The sequence below is a fragment of the Eucalyptus grandis genome, chromosome 1 (assembly GCF_016545825.1).
Source record: "Eucalyptus grandis isolate ANBG69807.140 chromosome 1, ASM1654582v1, whole genome shotgun sequence".
Taxonomy (NCBI): Eukaryota; Viridiplantae; Streptophyta; class Magnoliopsida; order Myrtales; family Myrtaceae; genus Eucalyptus; species Eucalyptus grandis.
In genome coordinates, this window is record NC_052612.1 from 37,882,104 (window position 1) to 37,899,294 (window position 17,191).

At 40.8% G+C, this 17,191-nt stretch overlaps 2 protein-coding genes across 2 annotated transcripts; both read right to left on the reverse strand.

Annotated features, from left to right (window-relative positions):
• Nucleotides 1-1,077: 1,077 nt before the first annotated feature.
• On the reverse strand, nt 1,078-2,172 carry LOC104441180 (RING-H2 finger protein ATL40-like). The gene has a single exon (XM_010054200.3). The coding sequence runs from the start codon at nt 1,977-1,979 to the stop codon at nt 1,269-1,271; it is 711 nt and encodes a 236-aa protein (XP_010052502.2). The 5' UTR covers nt 1,980-2,172; the 3' UTR covers nt 1,078-1,268.
• A 3,756-nt stretch (nt 2,173-5,928) lies between these two features.
• Nucleotides 5,929-6,994, reverse strand: LOC104457049 (transcription factor TCP4-like). Its single transcript, XM_010071990.2, has one exon. The coding sequence runs from the start codon at nt 6,936-6,938 to the stop codon at nt 6,150-6,152; it is 789 nt and encodes a 262-aa protein (XP_010070292.1). The 5' UTR covers nt 6,939-6,994; the 3' UTR covers nt 5,929-6,149.
• Between the last annotated feature and the right edge of the window lie 10,197 nt (nt 6,995-17,191).

Sequence of the window (17,191 nt, forward strand, 5' to 3'; positions counted from 1 at the left end):
AAACACCTTCGTTATTCCTAAAATCTAGGCAAATGAATGGGAATTACGAAATTCAAGAGAGAGTTACGTGAAAGAAAACATAAGGGAAATCCCCAGGACAGTTATTTCCAACATCGCATCTCTTTCCTTTTCGAGTTCGCTTGAAGCATTTACGTGAATGAACTCAAATGCTTTACATCGGGAGTCGATAAGCACGGCACTTTTTAATCTAGTGGGAGATTGCATTCCCGTGACAGATACGAAAGAGAATCTTAGCGAGAGCAATTTCTACCCCACCTAACTCTTCCTTTCGAGCCCATCTAAGGCACTGATATGCGCATTATCAAGACCCAGATGGTTTGGACTTTCAGATTTTCAGTACAGTGAAGGTGAGCTCATCTCAAAGACTTTTTGCCTTTTTTCCCTCCGGCTTACCTTGAGACCACTGATCAGATCCCTTCTCTCATAAGCCTCCATCGTTGCGCTCATGCTTGAGCTGTGAAGCAGAGCAGACTATGAAATTGCATAGAGAAATCAGCACGCATTCGTTTGATGCTCTTCTTAATTCATTTCGAGGAGAGTGCTAATTCTTCAATCTAGTTCGATGGACACAATCTTTCGCATCACCTTCAGCTTTAGATGGACTCCACTATCCGATATACTGTAATTTACAATCATGATCTGGACAGTAGCTGTCGTCGATCTAACCAAGGTTGATTGATTCCGTGTGCTTGTCCAACAAATTCAATTTCTGATCTAATACTTGTGACAAGTCTATGCGTTCAAACTCGTGCGAATGATGATGATGCATCGACAGCTGTGTCAACACGTTTGGAGGACGCAAAATGTTAGCGGTTAACTTTGCTTGTACAGTAAGTTTTCATATTCTACTGGAGGCTATCATTATTAATTATGACGATTTCCTGCAATTCAGGATCTTGATTTCTGCAGAGACAATACGTTTCATTCGACAGGTCAATGGCTCTTTAGCGTGCCGCACATTGCCACCACATAATAGTCCACTCATCGTTTCAATTCAAACCTTAGGCTACCAAACACCAGATCTTTTGGCCCTCATCAGCACCGTCAAACCGACTATATGAAAACTTTAAACCAGCTCATTTCTTTGACTAATTAATTTTCCCCACATGAGTCATCATTCGGGAAAATGTTCAAGCAATTCAACAGCGACTCTCTCCTAAAGGTAGAATATTTGGTAACATTCAAAAGTAATTAACAAGAATGAAAAATTCTGGCAAAAAATCCTGTAATTACCTATAGCTGTTGCATCATTGTCTCTCTAAATCTTCTATGTCATCATCTTCTTGACCACGAGATTGAGCTCTCGGTGACAATCTATCCCTACTAAGCATCCTTCTGAAAGAACTAAATCGCACGCTTGACGAACTGCTGTCTTTGTTCGCCCCATGGACAGCATCCGGCATGCCTGGAAAAATAGAGGGTACGCTCTCGAGCGATGGAACCGTTGCTGCAGCTGTCCCAGCAGGAGGCTCGCGGTGCTCGGCCTTCATCCAGGGCTTGGCCTCGGTGCGGCAAACGGGGCATGTGGACTGCGAGCTCAGCCACTTATCAATGCACTCCACATGGAAAATGTGCTTGCAATTGGGTAACTCCCTCGCCGTCTCTCCATCCTCCAACATGCTCAAACAAACCGTGCACTCGACTGAGGCATCGTCGTGGCGGTCGCTTCGCTTGAATATAAAGAAGGGCAGCGAGGAAATGACTGTCGGCTCTAGGCCAGTCTTGGGTGGCTCGCCACCGGACTGCACATGGGCGACCCTGAGGGCCAGAACATGCATGGCGGCAGCACGCCGGGCACGGTTGCGAAGAACGTATCTCGCATACAAGTGAAGGAGGATGACTATTACGAGGACGACGGACAAACACACGATGGCGGTGAGCAGGATCTTGCTGTTGAAGTCATAGTTGGTTTTGTGAGGAAATATGGGTTGAAGGTGATCATCGTGATCCTCATCCATACTTGTGTGTGAATATACAGACGCGCCAAAGCAAGAGATCTAATGAAAACGAGAGAGATAATAATCAACTTACATGCTTTGGCTATGAGAGGCCTCCCCGATGCGATCTGTACTATATGTAGTTAGCTGAATGTGGGGAGGTTTTTGAGAAGATTAAGGAACTTGTGTGAACATCCAAAACAAAACCGACGAAAAGACGGGCTAATCTCCGTGTAGTTTCAAGAGGTTGACTGTTGAATGTTGACTTGCCGCCTTCCACTTTCCTTCATTTTTCTATGATATATACATTGGCCAAGTTTGTTTCCATTACGTTACCACTTGATTCGTCTGAAGTTAGGATGCTGAAGAAAAGTCAACCACGTTAGCTTGTTAGCTTGATATTGTGACGAAAAGGAAATTCGCATGCGAATTCACGTTTCCAATGGGCTGCAAGAATTTCGCATTCGTGATCTGTACTGCAAGATTTAGGGGTTGAAATTTGAGGTTTAACCTTGCAGATCCTTCCTTATTTTATCAATTGTGGAGGAAGCCAAAATGACTTTGCGGAGGAATCAGTACAGCATGGAGTCGCCACTTCATCCATATACCAGCAGACCCCCACGGTACTGCGCCAAGAAATCACCTTCTCTATTTTGCAACTAGTTTTCAACGTGAGACGAAAGTTCATACCATTATTTTCTAGGAAAAATGGGAAAAATGTAAGATTTCTGCCTAAGATGCTGAGATTGGAACTTGACATCCTTTGAAAATGCTTTTGGCTCATCTTATTTTAAGATGATCAAACGAATGATAATATGCGAATTGGTTTTCTCTGTGTACATCAGACTATTAGTAAATAGTACGGATCCCATAGCATTCCATCGTAACACCAAAATACATCTACTATATGCACTGGCAAAAGGTTTCTTTGGGCATCCACGATGCCAAAGCCCCCAGAAAGAGCATCGTAGACTAGAAATTTCTTCGGCTATACAACTCTTACGTTCACACTAAAGTTATGACAAAAAGATATCATATTCAGACTATTCAATACATATTATTTCCACATTTATATTCACACCTTCTTGCAGAACTGGAGAGAGAGACACATGACCAGCTTCCTGATCTGCAAATATTCTTCCATTAATGTTCAATTGAGCTATACATAGAGGATAAAAAAAATACAACCCAACCCCCTCCACATCCGGACCTCTTTGTTCTCCCCATCCCAAAACCTGCGTCTGAAGCCAGAATCACCTCTCATCCTCAGCTAAGCGGGCGAAACACGCTTTGACCAAAGCTTTGCGCCGCTGTCGGCGCATTGTTGTCGCCCGCGCTCTGCTCCACCTTGGCGGGGTCCCTGCGGATTATCACCCCATGAGGGGACGGATATTTTGCCATCCCTATTTATGATAATCAATCGGGTCGTGATTATGTAAAGCTCGAGAGAGGGCTTGGGTGAAAGCCCAGTTTAATCCAAGCAATATCTGCCACCAATCCGGCCTCCTACTTGGAATTTGGTATAATATTGATAAAATTTCAAAAATTAGAAATACAAGTGGTAGTGGATCTGAAGAGAATATATACATCTAGGAGGCCAGCATCGTTGGTTTGTTCAAGAAAGGAATCTCATAGACCATTACTATATTTTTTTTGCAAATTGAAAGCCCCCGGGACCACTCACTAATGAGGTGAAAATTAGAATTGGCAAGATGGGTTATGAACCCATAATTTAACAAATAATTGTTACATTTTGTTTGGCAGGATATGAGTTGCCCAAATTTTTAAATAGGGGTTAAATGGGTCTCATCAAGCAAAGTCCAATTGATAATGGATTTGGAAAGAACCCAACTTCAACCCATTTAAAGTAATACAGTCCTGGGCTCATGCTCGGGGTTTCTCGACAGTAAACCACATGTACCAGCTCCTGCATCCAAGTCAGATGCATCTAGCTTGGATGAATCGAAACTGGCTTAGTTCCTTGATGATTGGGTCCAAGTCCACAAAGCCTAGCCTAGGTCCTTTGAAATTGAGCTTGAGACCTCAGTGTCAATTCTCTCATCCATGGAGGCTGGACCCAAGGCCCTAGTGTCCATGTTTTGGTAGACCGGAGGCCAAATTTGAGACCTTGATGCCCGTCCTAAGGTCTCCAATGGCTATGCCTAATACCCAATTCTTGTGCCAAAGTCACTGCACCTGGCTCGAATCCATCAAGGTCAACTTGGGAATGATGAGGCTTGGCCCAATTCCTTGGCAACTAGGCCTTGGTCCATAGAGGTAGTGCCCAAGTCCCTCAAGTTGGGACCGATCCCTTGGTGTATGTGTCTAAGTCCCTTGAGGTTAGGCCCAAACCTTAGTACACTTCCTTGGGTCCCCAACTGTCATTCCTAGGTAATTGGCTTACTCTCCCAAGCACTAGCACCCAACTTGGATCTAATGCAGCCAATCCCAATTCCTCAAATAGTTGTGCCCCACTCTATATTGAACTATGGTTTTTTAAAATGAAGAAACAACAATATGACATCTCACCAATATGTGTATTTGTGGTGAAATTGCGCAACTTTTATATTTTAATATAAAGATTCAATTTTTATCCAAAAAACATAAAATGGGCATGTTCCCAGAGACCTGAAACCAATCAATCCCAGTTCTAAAGCCTCGTTGTTTTTGTTTCAGTGCCTTACCCACATCTCCATGTTGCTCATGTGCCACATGTAAGCCTTAGCCCAAAACCCGATCCTACTAGGCTCCCTCACCAACTCGGCGAATCAATTCGTACAGCCTCCTATTCTTCGAAAGGCAAAAACTTAAGGAGAAAGGGGTGTTGTTGATTAGTGATTTCAGTGTACTTATTAATTGTACTTAATAAAAAAATATTTCAATTTTTAATATATTAGTTACACATTACATGAGAAAAATAGAGCATTGGAAACTGCACAGTTTCCTTTACTTCTTACCTAACAAGTGCCTTGAGGATACCCTTGAATAAAATCCTTAAATTAGAGAAATCTTCCATTAATTTAGCCATAAAGGTTGTAATAGCGCACTCTTAAAGTCAATCAATATAAGGAAATTTGGGTAAAACAATTAGTATTTTTCTCTTCATCTTTTTGAGGCCTAAACTTGGTAAAATGAGTAAGGGCGCGAGCCTTGCGGCCTTTATTTTCTTGGGTACGGTTTGGGCCTCCAGGCCTTTTTTCTTGAACAGTAATAATGGAAAAGGTGTGGAAGGAGATCAGTACCGGCGACCCCTCCAAGACTCCAAGTGTTACCATTAAATTTTTTACTTTCACGACGCATTGGTTTGAGCAGTAATTCATTTTAGGCAAGCCTATCACAGCTGCCATCACGATGCTAAATGGGACTAAACTTGGAGTTATCTTTACAAGTCTTTTGATTTAAAACTGGTACTTATTTCATTTGTGTAATTATTTCTATGAGATTTTGCGAAACAATTATCAATTGTTTTAAAAGTTTAAGTTATTAGATGAATGTGTGATTTATTATTTAAATATTTAATAATTTCTATTAAGGATATAACTTGTCATTATTGAAAAAATGAAATTAAAAAAAAAAGTGAGAGGCTCTATTGACCTTCTAATCATCACAACACAAACTAATAAACAAAATGTCATCAATCATGATAGAGAACGCAACAGAATTTACTCTGGGAATTAGAAAGATCGCCACTATCTTTTGTTTTTCACGCGGAAACATTAATAATACTGTTAATCTATTAAAGTAATTATTTGAGGGAAGTGCGATTGCGTCAGGTTCCATGCTCAACAGTAGTTCATATCCAGAGGAACCACAGACAATGTGGACGTTTAGAAATGTGGTAATGTCTTCGCACTGATAGCAACCATGCAATTTTATAAGAATATGTCTGAAACTCACTACTTTCACACCATACCATATGCTAATGATTGCTGTGAAAGTACCACAAAAATTGTGAAATCACCAACGAAGATAACAAGTAAAAGTGCCTCGCAAGCTGGAAACACACCACCATTATCATTAAATTCAATCCGAATTCAGCGAAGCCGATGGTAACGAGGCTAGACTCCTCTCCGCCTCGCCATCAACCCAGCCCCGACCGACCCAAAAAAAAAAAAAAAATCAACCCGGCCCCGCCCCCGTACGCAAAATCCCGTCACCCGGTCAGGCGAAAACCGGCATCCGAACAGCGGCTTACATGTGTTCGCCCATCGCCAACTCATCATTAACATAACCACCAAGCGGCGGATGCGGCTGTGGCTGGGGCTGCAAAGCCATGTCGGGGCTGGACTGAAGGGCACCCCTCTGATGCGAGAACGCCTCCACCTCGTGGGGCTCTTGGTGCTCTTGCTGCGAGTCCATGAAGAATGTCAATTCGCTTCCTCCTGCTCTGTTCCAACCCATCATTCTTTGATAGTTGGACTCGTCGAACCCCAAGAGATCGCCACTTGCAACATGGCTCACCGTCGGCGTCTCTCCTTGCATCGATGATGCCAAGTGATGATGAGCGTGGATCAGACCCGAGCCCGGTTCTTGAAACGAGTGAAGGGAGAGGCCAAGATCTTGGTCGTGGAAGTTGAAGGACGACGTTGTGGAGCTCACTGGGAAGAAGGAATCCAAGAAGAACGAGGAGGAGCCGTTATTGTTATGAGGCACCGGTGTTAGCGTTTCTTGGAGTGGGTGGTTTGGGTGGGTTGGGACAGGGTGGAAGGGAGGGAGGCCGGTGAGCCTGTCGATGGCGGGCTTGGCCTTGCGGATGAGCCAGTCGACTGCCTTGCTGGGGCGGTCGAAGCCGAGGCGGTCCTGGACGTCGTAGAACTGGATGGCAGTGTAGGCCGAGAGGCGGACGCGACGGTCCCGGGGGCCCTTGGCCGTGTGCACCTTGCTGTGGCGGTCCTTCCTCCCCGCCCCCGAGCGGGGGACGTGGCCACTGCCCCGGACTTTGACCGTCTCTCCTCCAGCGGGAGTCTTCATTGCTTCCATTCGAGAGTGCTGGGGTTGAAGAGGTTATTTGAGGGTGTTGTCTGACCGGTTTTAAAGTAAGTGATGTCCTGCAAAATAAATAATTGGAGTAAGGAAAAAGCTAAATATATTGAGATTGATTTATTAAATTAGTTTCAGACGTCATGCATCGAAATGTACATTTGAGTTAAATTCAACACGATAAGAATCGGTCAAATCCCTCATAAACCAATTGTACGTATTAATCTCTAATAAAACCTAATACGATTAAAACTTATATGATGGAGATTTAATGGCACCAAGAGTCATTGAACTAGCAAATTGTTAAGGATTCTTTCTCCTTTACTTTTTCTTTTCTTTTCACGCGTGAGGTGAATAGGAGAATGTGAAACTCAACCCGGGGTTGCCCTTTTTTATTTTTCAAATTGTCCTTTTTCTATCTTTGTTTATCACTCAACGCAAAAAAAGAAGTTACTTTAAATACAGAAATCACATATGAATTTCTAGAATTATTGAAAGCGACTAGTGGAATTTTATATAACATCAGAACATGGCGTAAAAAATTTTCAGCTGAGCCTTACTTAATACTTTCCATCTTTGGAGAAGATCATCCAAATCAGTTTTTGGCTAACTAAAGAACTAGAGAAAATATGCCCGCACTTAGCACCTCTCGCTCGTGTTACTTGCTAGCCATACACTAAGATTAAGCCCAAGACCAACCTAGTGCAATGCACTATCAATGGAAATTGGTTTTACAGGACCAATATATATCAATGCCATATATAGGATTAGGACTAGACGAATTGGACATTGATCATGTATATAATATAAGTATAACCCGGCATGCCTCCAAAGGGAAAAAGTAGACTTCCACTCTCCAAAATCATTACATATTCACACCCAGGTTAATTAGCATATGTTAAAGTGGTATGAAAAGCTCTTTAAAAGCCGCGCCTCTCTCTCTCTCTCTGTCTCTCTCTAATGTTGGAATGGATGATGATCCACCGGCCAAGTCCAAGTGACAAAGTCACGTGGATGAATGTCTAATCTCGAGGGAGGGAATTAGTGGGGATAATGATTTGATTATATTTCCATTTCGGGTGGAGTCCATATGAAAAGTTGGGAAACCCCAGCTATATGAGAGCGCTTGAGGTTCGAGATCACTTCGGAAGTGGACATGCACCAGGAATCTTTTGGTGCAACTTGGCTAGACACGCTTATGCACGCGAAAAGCAAGTTGATATGGGTACCAAGTCAGGGAAGGCAAGATCCAATCAGGTTTCTATCATCTATATGTCATTTACAAGAAAAAAAATAAAAGGGGGTTCCCCCGTTATGTGCCAACCAAAAACGGTTCTTTTAATTTTCTTGCGAGCTCTAACCGTTCAATTATTCTATTTAATGGACAGGATCCTTTATCAACTCTCAAAATGATCAAAAGAACCTCATTTTTTTATGTAAATTTCTTTTAAGAAAATAATCCAATCGTGCTCTTCCCTCGGTGCCCTCTCTCTCTCTCTTACTTCCCTCACTCTCCACCACCACCTGTCGCTCCCTCCATTGCCGATCGATAACCTCTCTCTCTTTTCAACACACTCTTCCTTACCACAATTCCCCCTCCCTTCTCTCTCTCTCTCTCTCTCCCCTCGGCCTCCACCACCACCACCGCTATCAGAACTAATGCGTTGGCATGCAAAGGCAGTGGAGGTTCGCAACCTTGAGTTGGTGGGCAATAGCACAATGCAGGTAGCAACATCGTGATGGAAGTGATGTCGGCAATGAAGGAGGAAGTGGCAATGTAAGGATTGCTTGGGGGAGAAAGAAAGAAAAAGGGGAAAAAAGTGAAAAACATATCTTAATCTTTCATTGTAAGTCGATTGATACATCATTTATTTAAAAAGTAAATTGACAATATAGATTTATCCACTTGAATTGAGAAGATCTTAATCTATGTTCAATGGTCAAGATGTTTGCAAAGTGACCCGAGACGCGCAATGAACCCTGCATAAGCTTTTTATTAATTCTTGAAGCACAAAAACAGCCTACACAAGCTTCTCTCGTATTTTTCTGAGAGTGACAACATGTTGCACGTAATCCATTGACTTTACATAAGAACAGCAGCACGCCTTGATGTTCCAGATGGACTCTCTTTTTGAATTGGAGGATTTTGATGACACGTAAATAAAGTCGAGAATTACTTCGAAATTAAGGAATAGGAGGATTGCCATCACACCAGAACGAGCTCTTGATCCGAGAAACAGAAATAGTAATGCCCACTGACTCGGTTCTCTTCATAAATCCGGGAGCCAGATTGTTTCAATGCAGAATTAATGTTTCCGCAGAAGACAGATTCAGAAGTTCAATCCACGTCAAAACTAAACTGCCAGATTTGTTCTAAGCCTTTCCTCGTTTCACTCGTGAAAGCTATACCTAATGGAGAATTCATTTCCCACGTCCCTCAGTCCAAAGACACGTGAGAATTGATATCGATCTACAAGGCAGTTGACTACCAAAGTAGATATAGATGGGAGACTTTCGGCACAGGGCAATTATTGGGTCTAATCAACTACAAGTACCTCTTCGATCTGGTTAGGTTTTGGTATTCAATGGTTTAATTAGCTGTAGCTTATGCCAAATTGACTAAAACCGGTGGCTGCAACCTACTACTAGATTGATGGGAATGTCTATTTTCTTCTCTACTCTTTGGTGAGGGAAGAAAATAATGGTTTTCGATGACGTTGTTCATGATGAAAGTTGTGGCTATGGGGAGGTGACTCAGCACGTTGCCAGTAGGATCGCAGTCCCTCATAACTAATCTTGACATAAGTTTACATCTTCGATTCGTTGCTTTTTACAATATTTTTCACATCGCACCATTCAAAACTTCAATGGTCCAACTTGCTCTAACTCACTAATTGCCACAAAAAAAAAAAAAAATACTAAACTCATACCATCAATCCCTATGGCAAAAAAGTAATCCCATATGATCACTATCTTCCAGCAACAGCATCCACAAGAGACTGAATGAATGATCAAGAGCTTGATTTGAATATAATAATTTTATGTTACTTTTGAGACCTTGCCCGCCACTCTGTTGACGGAGCTTGTGCTCATACACGTAAACAAGATGATTTGCATGCATCAATGGAAAGTAATGGATTCAAAAGATTCATATAGCCCGTTAAAAAGAAAAAAGAACAGAAGTAAAGAAGAAGAATAATACTAACACCACACCGATACTGTAGAGTGAGATTATTAGATACACCAATGAGTTTTTTTTTTTAATAATTTCGTCTCACATCTGCTTAATGAAAGACCACCTACACATTAACCCGTGTAGAAATATAAGCTCTTGATTGATGATTTTCACGTACTCACTAAAATCAGCGTAACAAGATCATTAGATCAATCAATTACTCATTTACTAACTAAGGCTTCATTTATTTTGCAAAAGATGAATGATATAAAAATATTTTCAAGAAATAATCGTTTGTATCGCTTGGAATAATTAGTTGATGAAAATATTTTTATTATCAATAACAATTTATATCTATATTTTCGTGAATAATAAAAATATTCTTAATTTATTGTAAATTATACAACTAATCATTTCTAGGAAAATATTATTCAAATCATTCATCTTTCAAGAAATAAATAAAGCCATTTTTTTTTAAATATTTTTAAATGCCAAACCAATGCAATATCCCTACTCCTATCAATTGCACAAAAGCAAACCTATGTCACAAAGTCCAAACCAAGTTGGCACGTAATGTCATTCTTTTGGGAAAAATCGTCCAAAAAATCTTAAATCTATTGCACTTCTACCAATGTTGTCATGATGTTTTCAATTTTATTAATTTAACTCTAAATATTTTTACGTTTTGTCAATTGAATCAATCTAGCTAATTGTGCTTGAAAATTACTCACATGGGTAATGGTCATACTACGTGGCACAACTGTCGGCTAAAGCAAGGGTGTGGCAGCCCTCTCCCAGACCCTACAAGGGCCACCAAGCCCTCACCTAGCCCAAATCAGCAAGGCATCATGGCCCTTGCCAGATCTAGGCAAGGCTTGCGTGCCCTTGATTTGGCTAGCGAGGGCATCACAACCCTTGCCTAAGCCCTCAATAGCCATAACCGCGAACCCTCACTAGCAACCACGAGGGTTGCGGTGCCCTCGCCCATTGTTGATTTGCCAGCCCTCAATCCAAAAAAAAAAAAAAAAAAAAAAAAATTAAGAAAATGAAAGAAAAAAAAAAAGAGAGGAAAATTTCAAAAAATAATTAAGAAATTATTAAAAATGTTCACGTCAATGGTAGCCGTGCCATTTAGGACAACTAACATCCACATCAGTAATTTCAAACTAAAATTTGTCCAATGGACTCAACTGGCAAATTATCAAAATGTTTATGTCTCAATTAGTAAAATTGAAAGATTTAAAATTAAATTGAAAAAAAATGCAATTGGTTTAGAACTTTTCATACAATTTTCCTTATTCTTTTGTGGTAATCATTCAATGATCATTTGTTGTACAACCATGAGTGATCACGCATGGACCATGCGAGGTCTAGTGACCGAAAAGGTTTGTAAAAATAATCGTCAAGCCGAGCTTAGAGTCTGTCTTATTATATTTCAGTGCGACCTAAACTCGTGGATTCCCTCCTTTTTACTTGATCGATTTGGACAAACACTAAACCACATAAGCCACCAATGAAAGTCCAAATGAGCGCTTTAAATATAGAATAACTTGCCTTTATGCCCTTTTACTTCCTCCATCCCCTTTGGATTGCCGTTTGGCGTCATCTTCAGCGCTCCATCCCAGCGTCACTGATCATCGTGTCGTTCGTTGCTCTCTCTCTCTCTCTCTCTGCGCGTGCGCGACCATTCTATCCAAATTATCGATGGTCCATGAAAATGACATACAAAGGCAGGGTGCGCACGGGTGCATGGATGCGTGTGCTTTGACCTTTCTATCTGAGATATCTAACATCATGAAAACAATATCCAGATAGGAGAAACTTATCCAAAAAAGCCATCAATTCGATATATTTTTATTAATTCAGTCATAATTCATTTCGTTCTTCTTCTATTTTTATTTTTTTAAAGCGGCAAGGTCGTCAACCACTGATTAAGGGCCATCACTTGTTGGATCTCGCAAGCACTTGCAAGCCCTTGCTGAATTTGGTGAGGCAAGGGCTGGCAGCCACAGCGAGGGCTTGCAGATGTGACCCCTTGCATGCTGGCAAAGGTTCCCCACCCTCAACTAACGGCGAGCGACTATGTCGGGAAAAAGAATATATATATAATTTGAAAATTTAGCCAAATAGACTCAATTAGTAAAACTTGAAAAAGTTTAGAACTTAATTGACAAAACTTAAAGGTTTAGAATTAAATTGATAAAAGTATAATAAACCTAAAACTTTTTGAACAATTTTAGAGAGAGAGAAATTTCACAAGATTTTTCTTTTGAGAGTGACATAATCATTGAGTAAAAACCCCCTAAGAAATTTGTTGATCTGAGTTTCGGAGGAGGAATTCTTGGAAATCATGGCCTTTGAAGTCGATGCAAGTAGGGCTATAATAGAGTCCAATAAGTCTGTACAACTTAACATCTGATCTCAACTCAATTTGGTTATGCACAACTAAATACTCGAACTTGATTGAGCATTCAACTTGGACCCCACTTTAGTTAACAACAGATAAGATCGAGTTCCACTCAAATGATGAAGCTTAATCATCTTATGGGGCTTGCAAGTTGTTCCATGGCCTTTTACTTAGCTAGGTCCCAGCAGTGCCCCTATAATCCACACACACACACACACACACAAAATAAAAATAAAAATAAAAATTGCACTTACACCAAGCTAGACTAGCAACAGTGTGCTTATGAATTAGTAGGTACTACAACGAATGAATGTTACTAAAATATATAAAATTTCACCTACTTGATTGAGTTCGTGACTGTGTAAGTCGAATATAAGTTTTTTCAACCTCAAACTCGACTCACAAAGTAGTACTCTAGCTACTTGAAACCGACTTGAACTCGAGGGTAATCAAGTCGAGCCGGACTAGCATACGAACCAAGCTCAAGTAGCTCTTCGACAGCAGCTTACTCATTTACTTTCCAACCTTACTTCATCCTCCACTTTGTCGTGAATCCTATCATATAAGCCCACTTGTTGATCGACTCCAGCTTCACGACAAACAAGAATGGGCAGCCTCGAAAGGCTGGATGGGTGCTCAACTATGAAGGTAATGGGTCACAGCGACATGCAAAAAAGCGTCATGAAAGGGTCAAGTCATGGATTATGCAGCGATCTCCGCGTCGGATAAAGCTGTCTGGGCATGGTCATTTGACTCATCATGAATCCACTAATTTCTGCCGCTCATCTGTCCCACTAGCCGAACACCCAGTGGTCTTCGTCGCCGAGTCATTTAAATAGGGTGGCGTGCGTCATTGCATTAACGGGCTCCTAAATCACTCCTCGCGTCTCTCTGTCGAACAACTTCGAACCTTTTCAGACCATCGTGGCTTGCTCAACCGCAACGAACGACAATGTCGAGCGCTGCTGTTCTTGGTCGCGTTCTGAGCTCTTTTTACGGGCTCTGATGGTCGTGTTCTTCATGCAGCATTACCAGCTACAACAGAGAATCAGATGAACAGGGGTCATCGCGACACCTTTCATGTTGCATATGGTGGTCATGAGTTATATGTTGACACAAGAAGGTCGATTCTCCTTGATAGGGTTGGTCCCAGAGGACCTTATCCACACCACCATTGACGATAGCCATTGGTCTTGCATGCTTTGTTTGGCCCTAGGGAAGATCCGAGCCAAACTGAACCAGACGGAAATGTGTCGCAATGACCACTGTTCACCTGATTCCCTGATGTAGCTGGTAATGCTGCATGAAGAACACGACCATCAAAGCCTGTAAATCAAACCAAGAAATCACCGCCCAAGAAGCAAGTAAAGAATAGAAAAAAGCTACAGTCGCTTCCATTCATGCCGGGGTTCAATTCAAAGTTAATGCACACGAAAACGGTTCAAGTTCAATTTGGTTCAGATTTCCAAACTGTTGACAACCCTACATGTAGTGGGGGTACCGATCTTGTGTCATTTGCCTAATCTACCAAGGCAAGTATCTCATTTATTTATTTAGTTTGGAAATATGTGAATCCGCTTTAGCCAATCACTGATAATTTGATTTTCCTCCTCCTTCGTGAACCCATGAAAGAAATGGCAAATCTTCAAAATCCCCCCTTCCATTTCCAAATCTTGCTCTGCATCTATCCCCATCTTCTAATCATGAATCTAATCTCCACTTCACGCTTTTTGGGTTTTCAGCATATTCTACTTCAAGGTTTCAAATAATTTGGAAATTGAGGGAGAGTAGATGAAATAGACCGTAGTGTAATGAAAATTTAACCGTCACTTCTAGTCCTCGCTTGCAAGGCACATGGCAAGCTTTCTCAAACGTAATTGCTCTCGCATAATTTGGATGTGATTCAATGAAGTTCCCATAAAAAGTAACATCTCTATTAAATTGAATTAAGACAATGACACGCCTTTCAGTGAACTGAATAAGCTTGGTTTCCATTCCACCGAAAATTCAATGAAATATATTTTGAGATATAAGGATGTTCCACTGAAAAGTTGACGAAGTACCTATCAATATATGAATCACTGAGTAAATGGACAAATGATGCTAACAATACTGTGTTAATTCTTGGACGGTAAATGTAAACAATGAGGAATTTAGAGATATTGTGATTGGGAACAATCGTTACTTGTCATACAAAGAATACTGTAAATGTAAAGACAACCTAAAAGTGAAAATAAATGACAGGTGTTCTTGAATTGATTGGAGGTCGCTTGTGCAAACTATAATTCTAGTATTTATGCGTAATATCAACAGTTAACAAATGAAACATGCTCTATGTGGCTCTTACAATCTAGCAATTCTAATTTACTAACAGTTACTCTGGAATTGTTGATTCTACTACTCCCCGGTTGGACGCTTTCGCTTCTTCACGGTTACCAACTTACCACCATCAGTTGCACCCGAAATCATTGGCTTCACTTGTTGGCAATTGTGTCGGATCAACTTCTTTACCGCTGCCCCCTGAAGGTTTTATCCGAAATCATCGGCTCCATAATCAAGCTATTTCGTTCCCACTTCCTCGACAGTTACATTGCTTCAAGACTTAGCCACTTCCACCGATATCCTTTGTCGGCTAAAATTGGGTTTTCTTGCCGACGGACGGCTCTCGACACTTGGTCATTTTTCGCCACTGTCGCTTCTTACCGATCTCTGTCAACCGAGTCGTGGCTTGAGAACATGGCCCTTTTTTTTATCAACAGTTTCTTACAATCCAAATCTCCAATCTTCACACTTTAAGGTATGCAACTTTCACAATTTTCCTTGTGTAATGAATTCTGCGATCATTTCAAATACATATTGTTGAATGATTGAGGGTTTTTACTATGATAGTATCAAATGAACATAGTCTAAGATGGGGAAAATTATCATTTATAAACCTATTGTACATATGTCAATCTAGTTTTAAACTTTTCAAGTTAGTCAATGTAATCATAAACTTCACATAAATTCCAATGTAGTATTTTTAACTAATTTTCGCTTGAAAATGCTAATGTGACGATCCAGTCATCTTCAGCCATCGTACGCGGCGCATCAGTTATCTGGCGTGGAAGAACTTAACTATGATAATGCCTTTTCAAATACTTTTCTGAATTTTCTGATTTTTTTTTCTCTTATCCTTTTGTTTTTACTATATCTTCTTCTCCTTCTCCTTCTTTAGGCAGATCAACAGGAGCGACCCAACTTTTTCCTTAAGGACGCGAGCGACCGTGAGCTCCAGAAGGTCTTCAACCAAATCGACGGTGACAGGCTGACAGCGACAGCAAAATCTCCCCTGCCGAGCCCTCCGAGCGTCCTCTTAGCTAATGGCTCGGCCTCCTCCCCTGCCGAGACCCACCGCGCCAAGGAGAATATCAACTCTAAAAAGGACAGCTTCATTAGACTGCTCGCGAGTTCACGACCTTCTGAGGATCCAGCTAGTCTTCCTAGGAGGCGTAGATCCGCAACGACCTTCGACCCTCTTCTAGAAACCCTCAATCTCTCCTCTCGCTTTAAACCATCTCTCTTCGTTCGAATCCGATGGAAAATCGAAACAAACCCTCAAATATCTCTCAGTTTCCTCGATTGGCTCAAACCAGAATGGGTTTTGTAGTAGACCTCTAGTTAGTAGTTGCGTTGCCACATAATCCATGTGTTGGTCGGGCAATTTTCAGTTGGCGAGACCCATTTTGGATTCACTCATGAAAGCTCACTCTTTACGGATTCAACGATTAGAGCGGATTCGATGGACAATCAGAAGAATTTGAGAATAAGATGAACAATAAGAAGGAAAGAAAGGGAGGAGAAAGAAAAAGAGATTCACAATAGTGCAGTAGACGTTGGCATGGACTTCCACTTCAAAATTTCTAAGCCTAAATTGGCAACTACATTAAGGTTTAGGACTAAATTTTAAAATTCAGAATATGTTAAAGTTCTTCCTATGAGTCAAAATTATTCATATTTTTAGGGAAGGAAATTCGTGAGTAGATTAGTGGGCATATTGGATTATTTAGTCTTGTGATATAATTGCCACTTCAGCATTAGATAGGTCATTAATAGGTTTATTTCCCTATTCATAGGACATCGGTCTGATTTAAGTTTTGTTAGGCAAGTGTTAATGTAATAATCAAGCTTTGCCCCTTTTCTTATAAAAAATAAAACAAATTAAATTAGAAAGTTTAAAATTGAATTGACGGCAATATAATAGGTTCAAAACTTATTAGTAGGTTTCTCTAGTGAGACATAACCAAAGCTGATGAGATAGTAAGAGATGACTTGAAACTACAAGTTGTTCACACAAAAGTAGACTTGACATATCGATTTAATAATTGCTCAAACAATGCCTTGCAAATGGTCATTCGTTTAATTTTTTTGTTTTTCTTTTGACGGAAACGAAATAAAAAACTCTCAACAAAGGTCTATTCTTTTCAAGAAAGCTAAATAATAAAAGGAAAAAAAGGAAAAGAAAATCCCGTCTTCGCAACTTGCAGAGTTGCATGTACCTTAATCCAAACGCTTGTGCAATTGGGAAAGTGCATTAATCGAGATCCCAAGAATTTTGCCTGCTCTTCTTCACCTACGTATCTAGTATTGCCTACTTCCCATTAAAGTCGACGATAAGATAGTGAATGAATA

Coding starts and splice junctions, on each gene's coding strand:
- LOC104457049 (XM_010071990.2), bottom strand. CDS start 6,938: ATGGAAGCAATGAAGACTCCCGCTGGAGGAGAGACGGTCAAAGTCCGG.
- LOC104441180 (XM_010054200.3), bottom strand. CDS start 1,979: ATGGATGAGGATCACGATGATCACCTTCAACCCATATTTCCTCACAAA.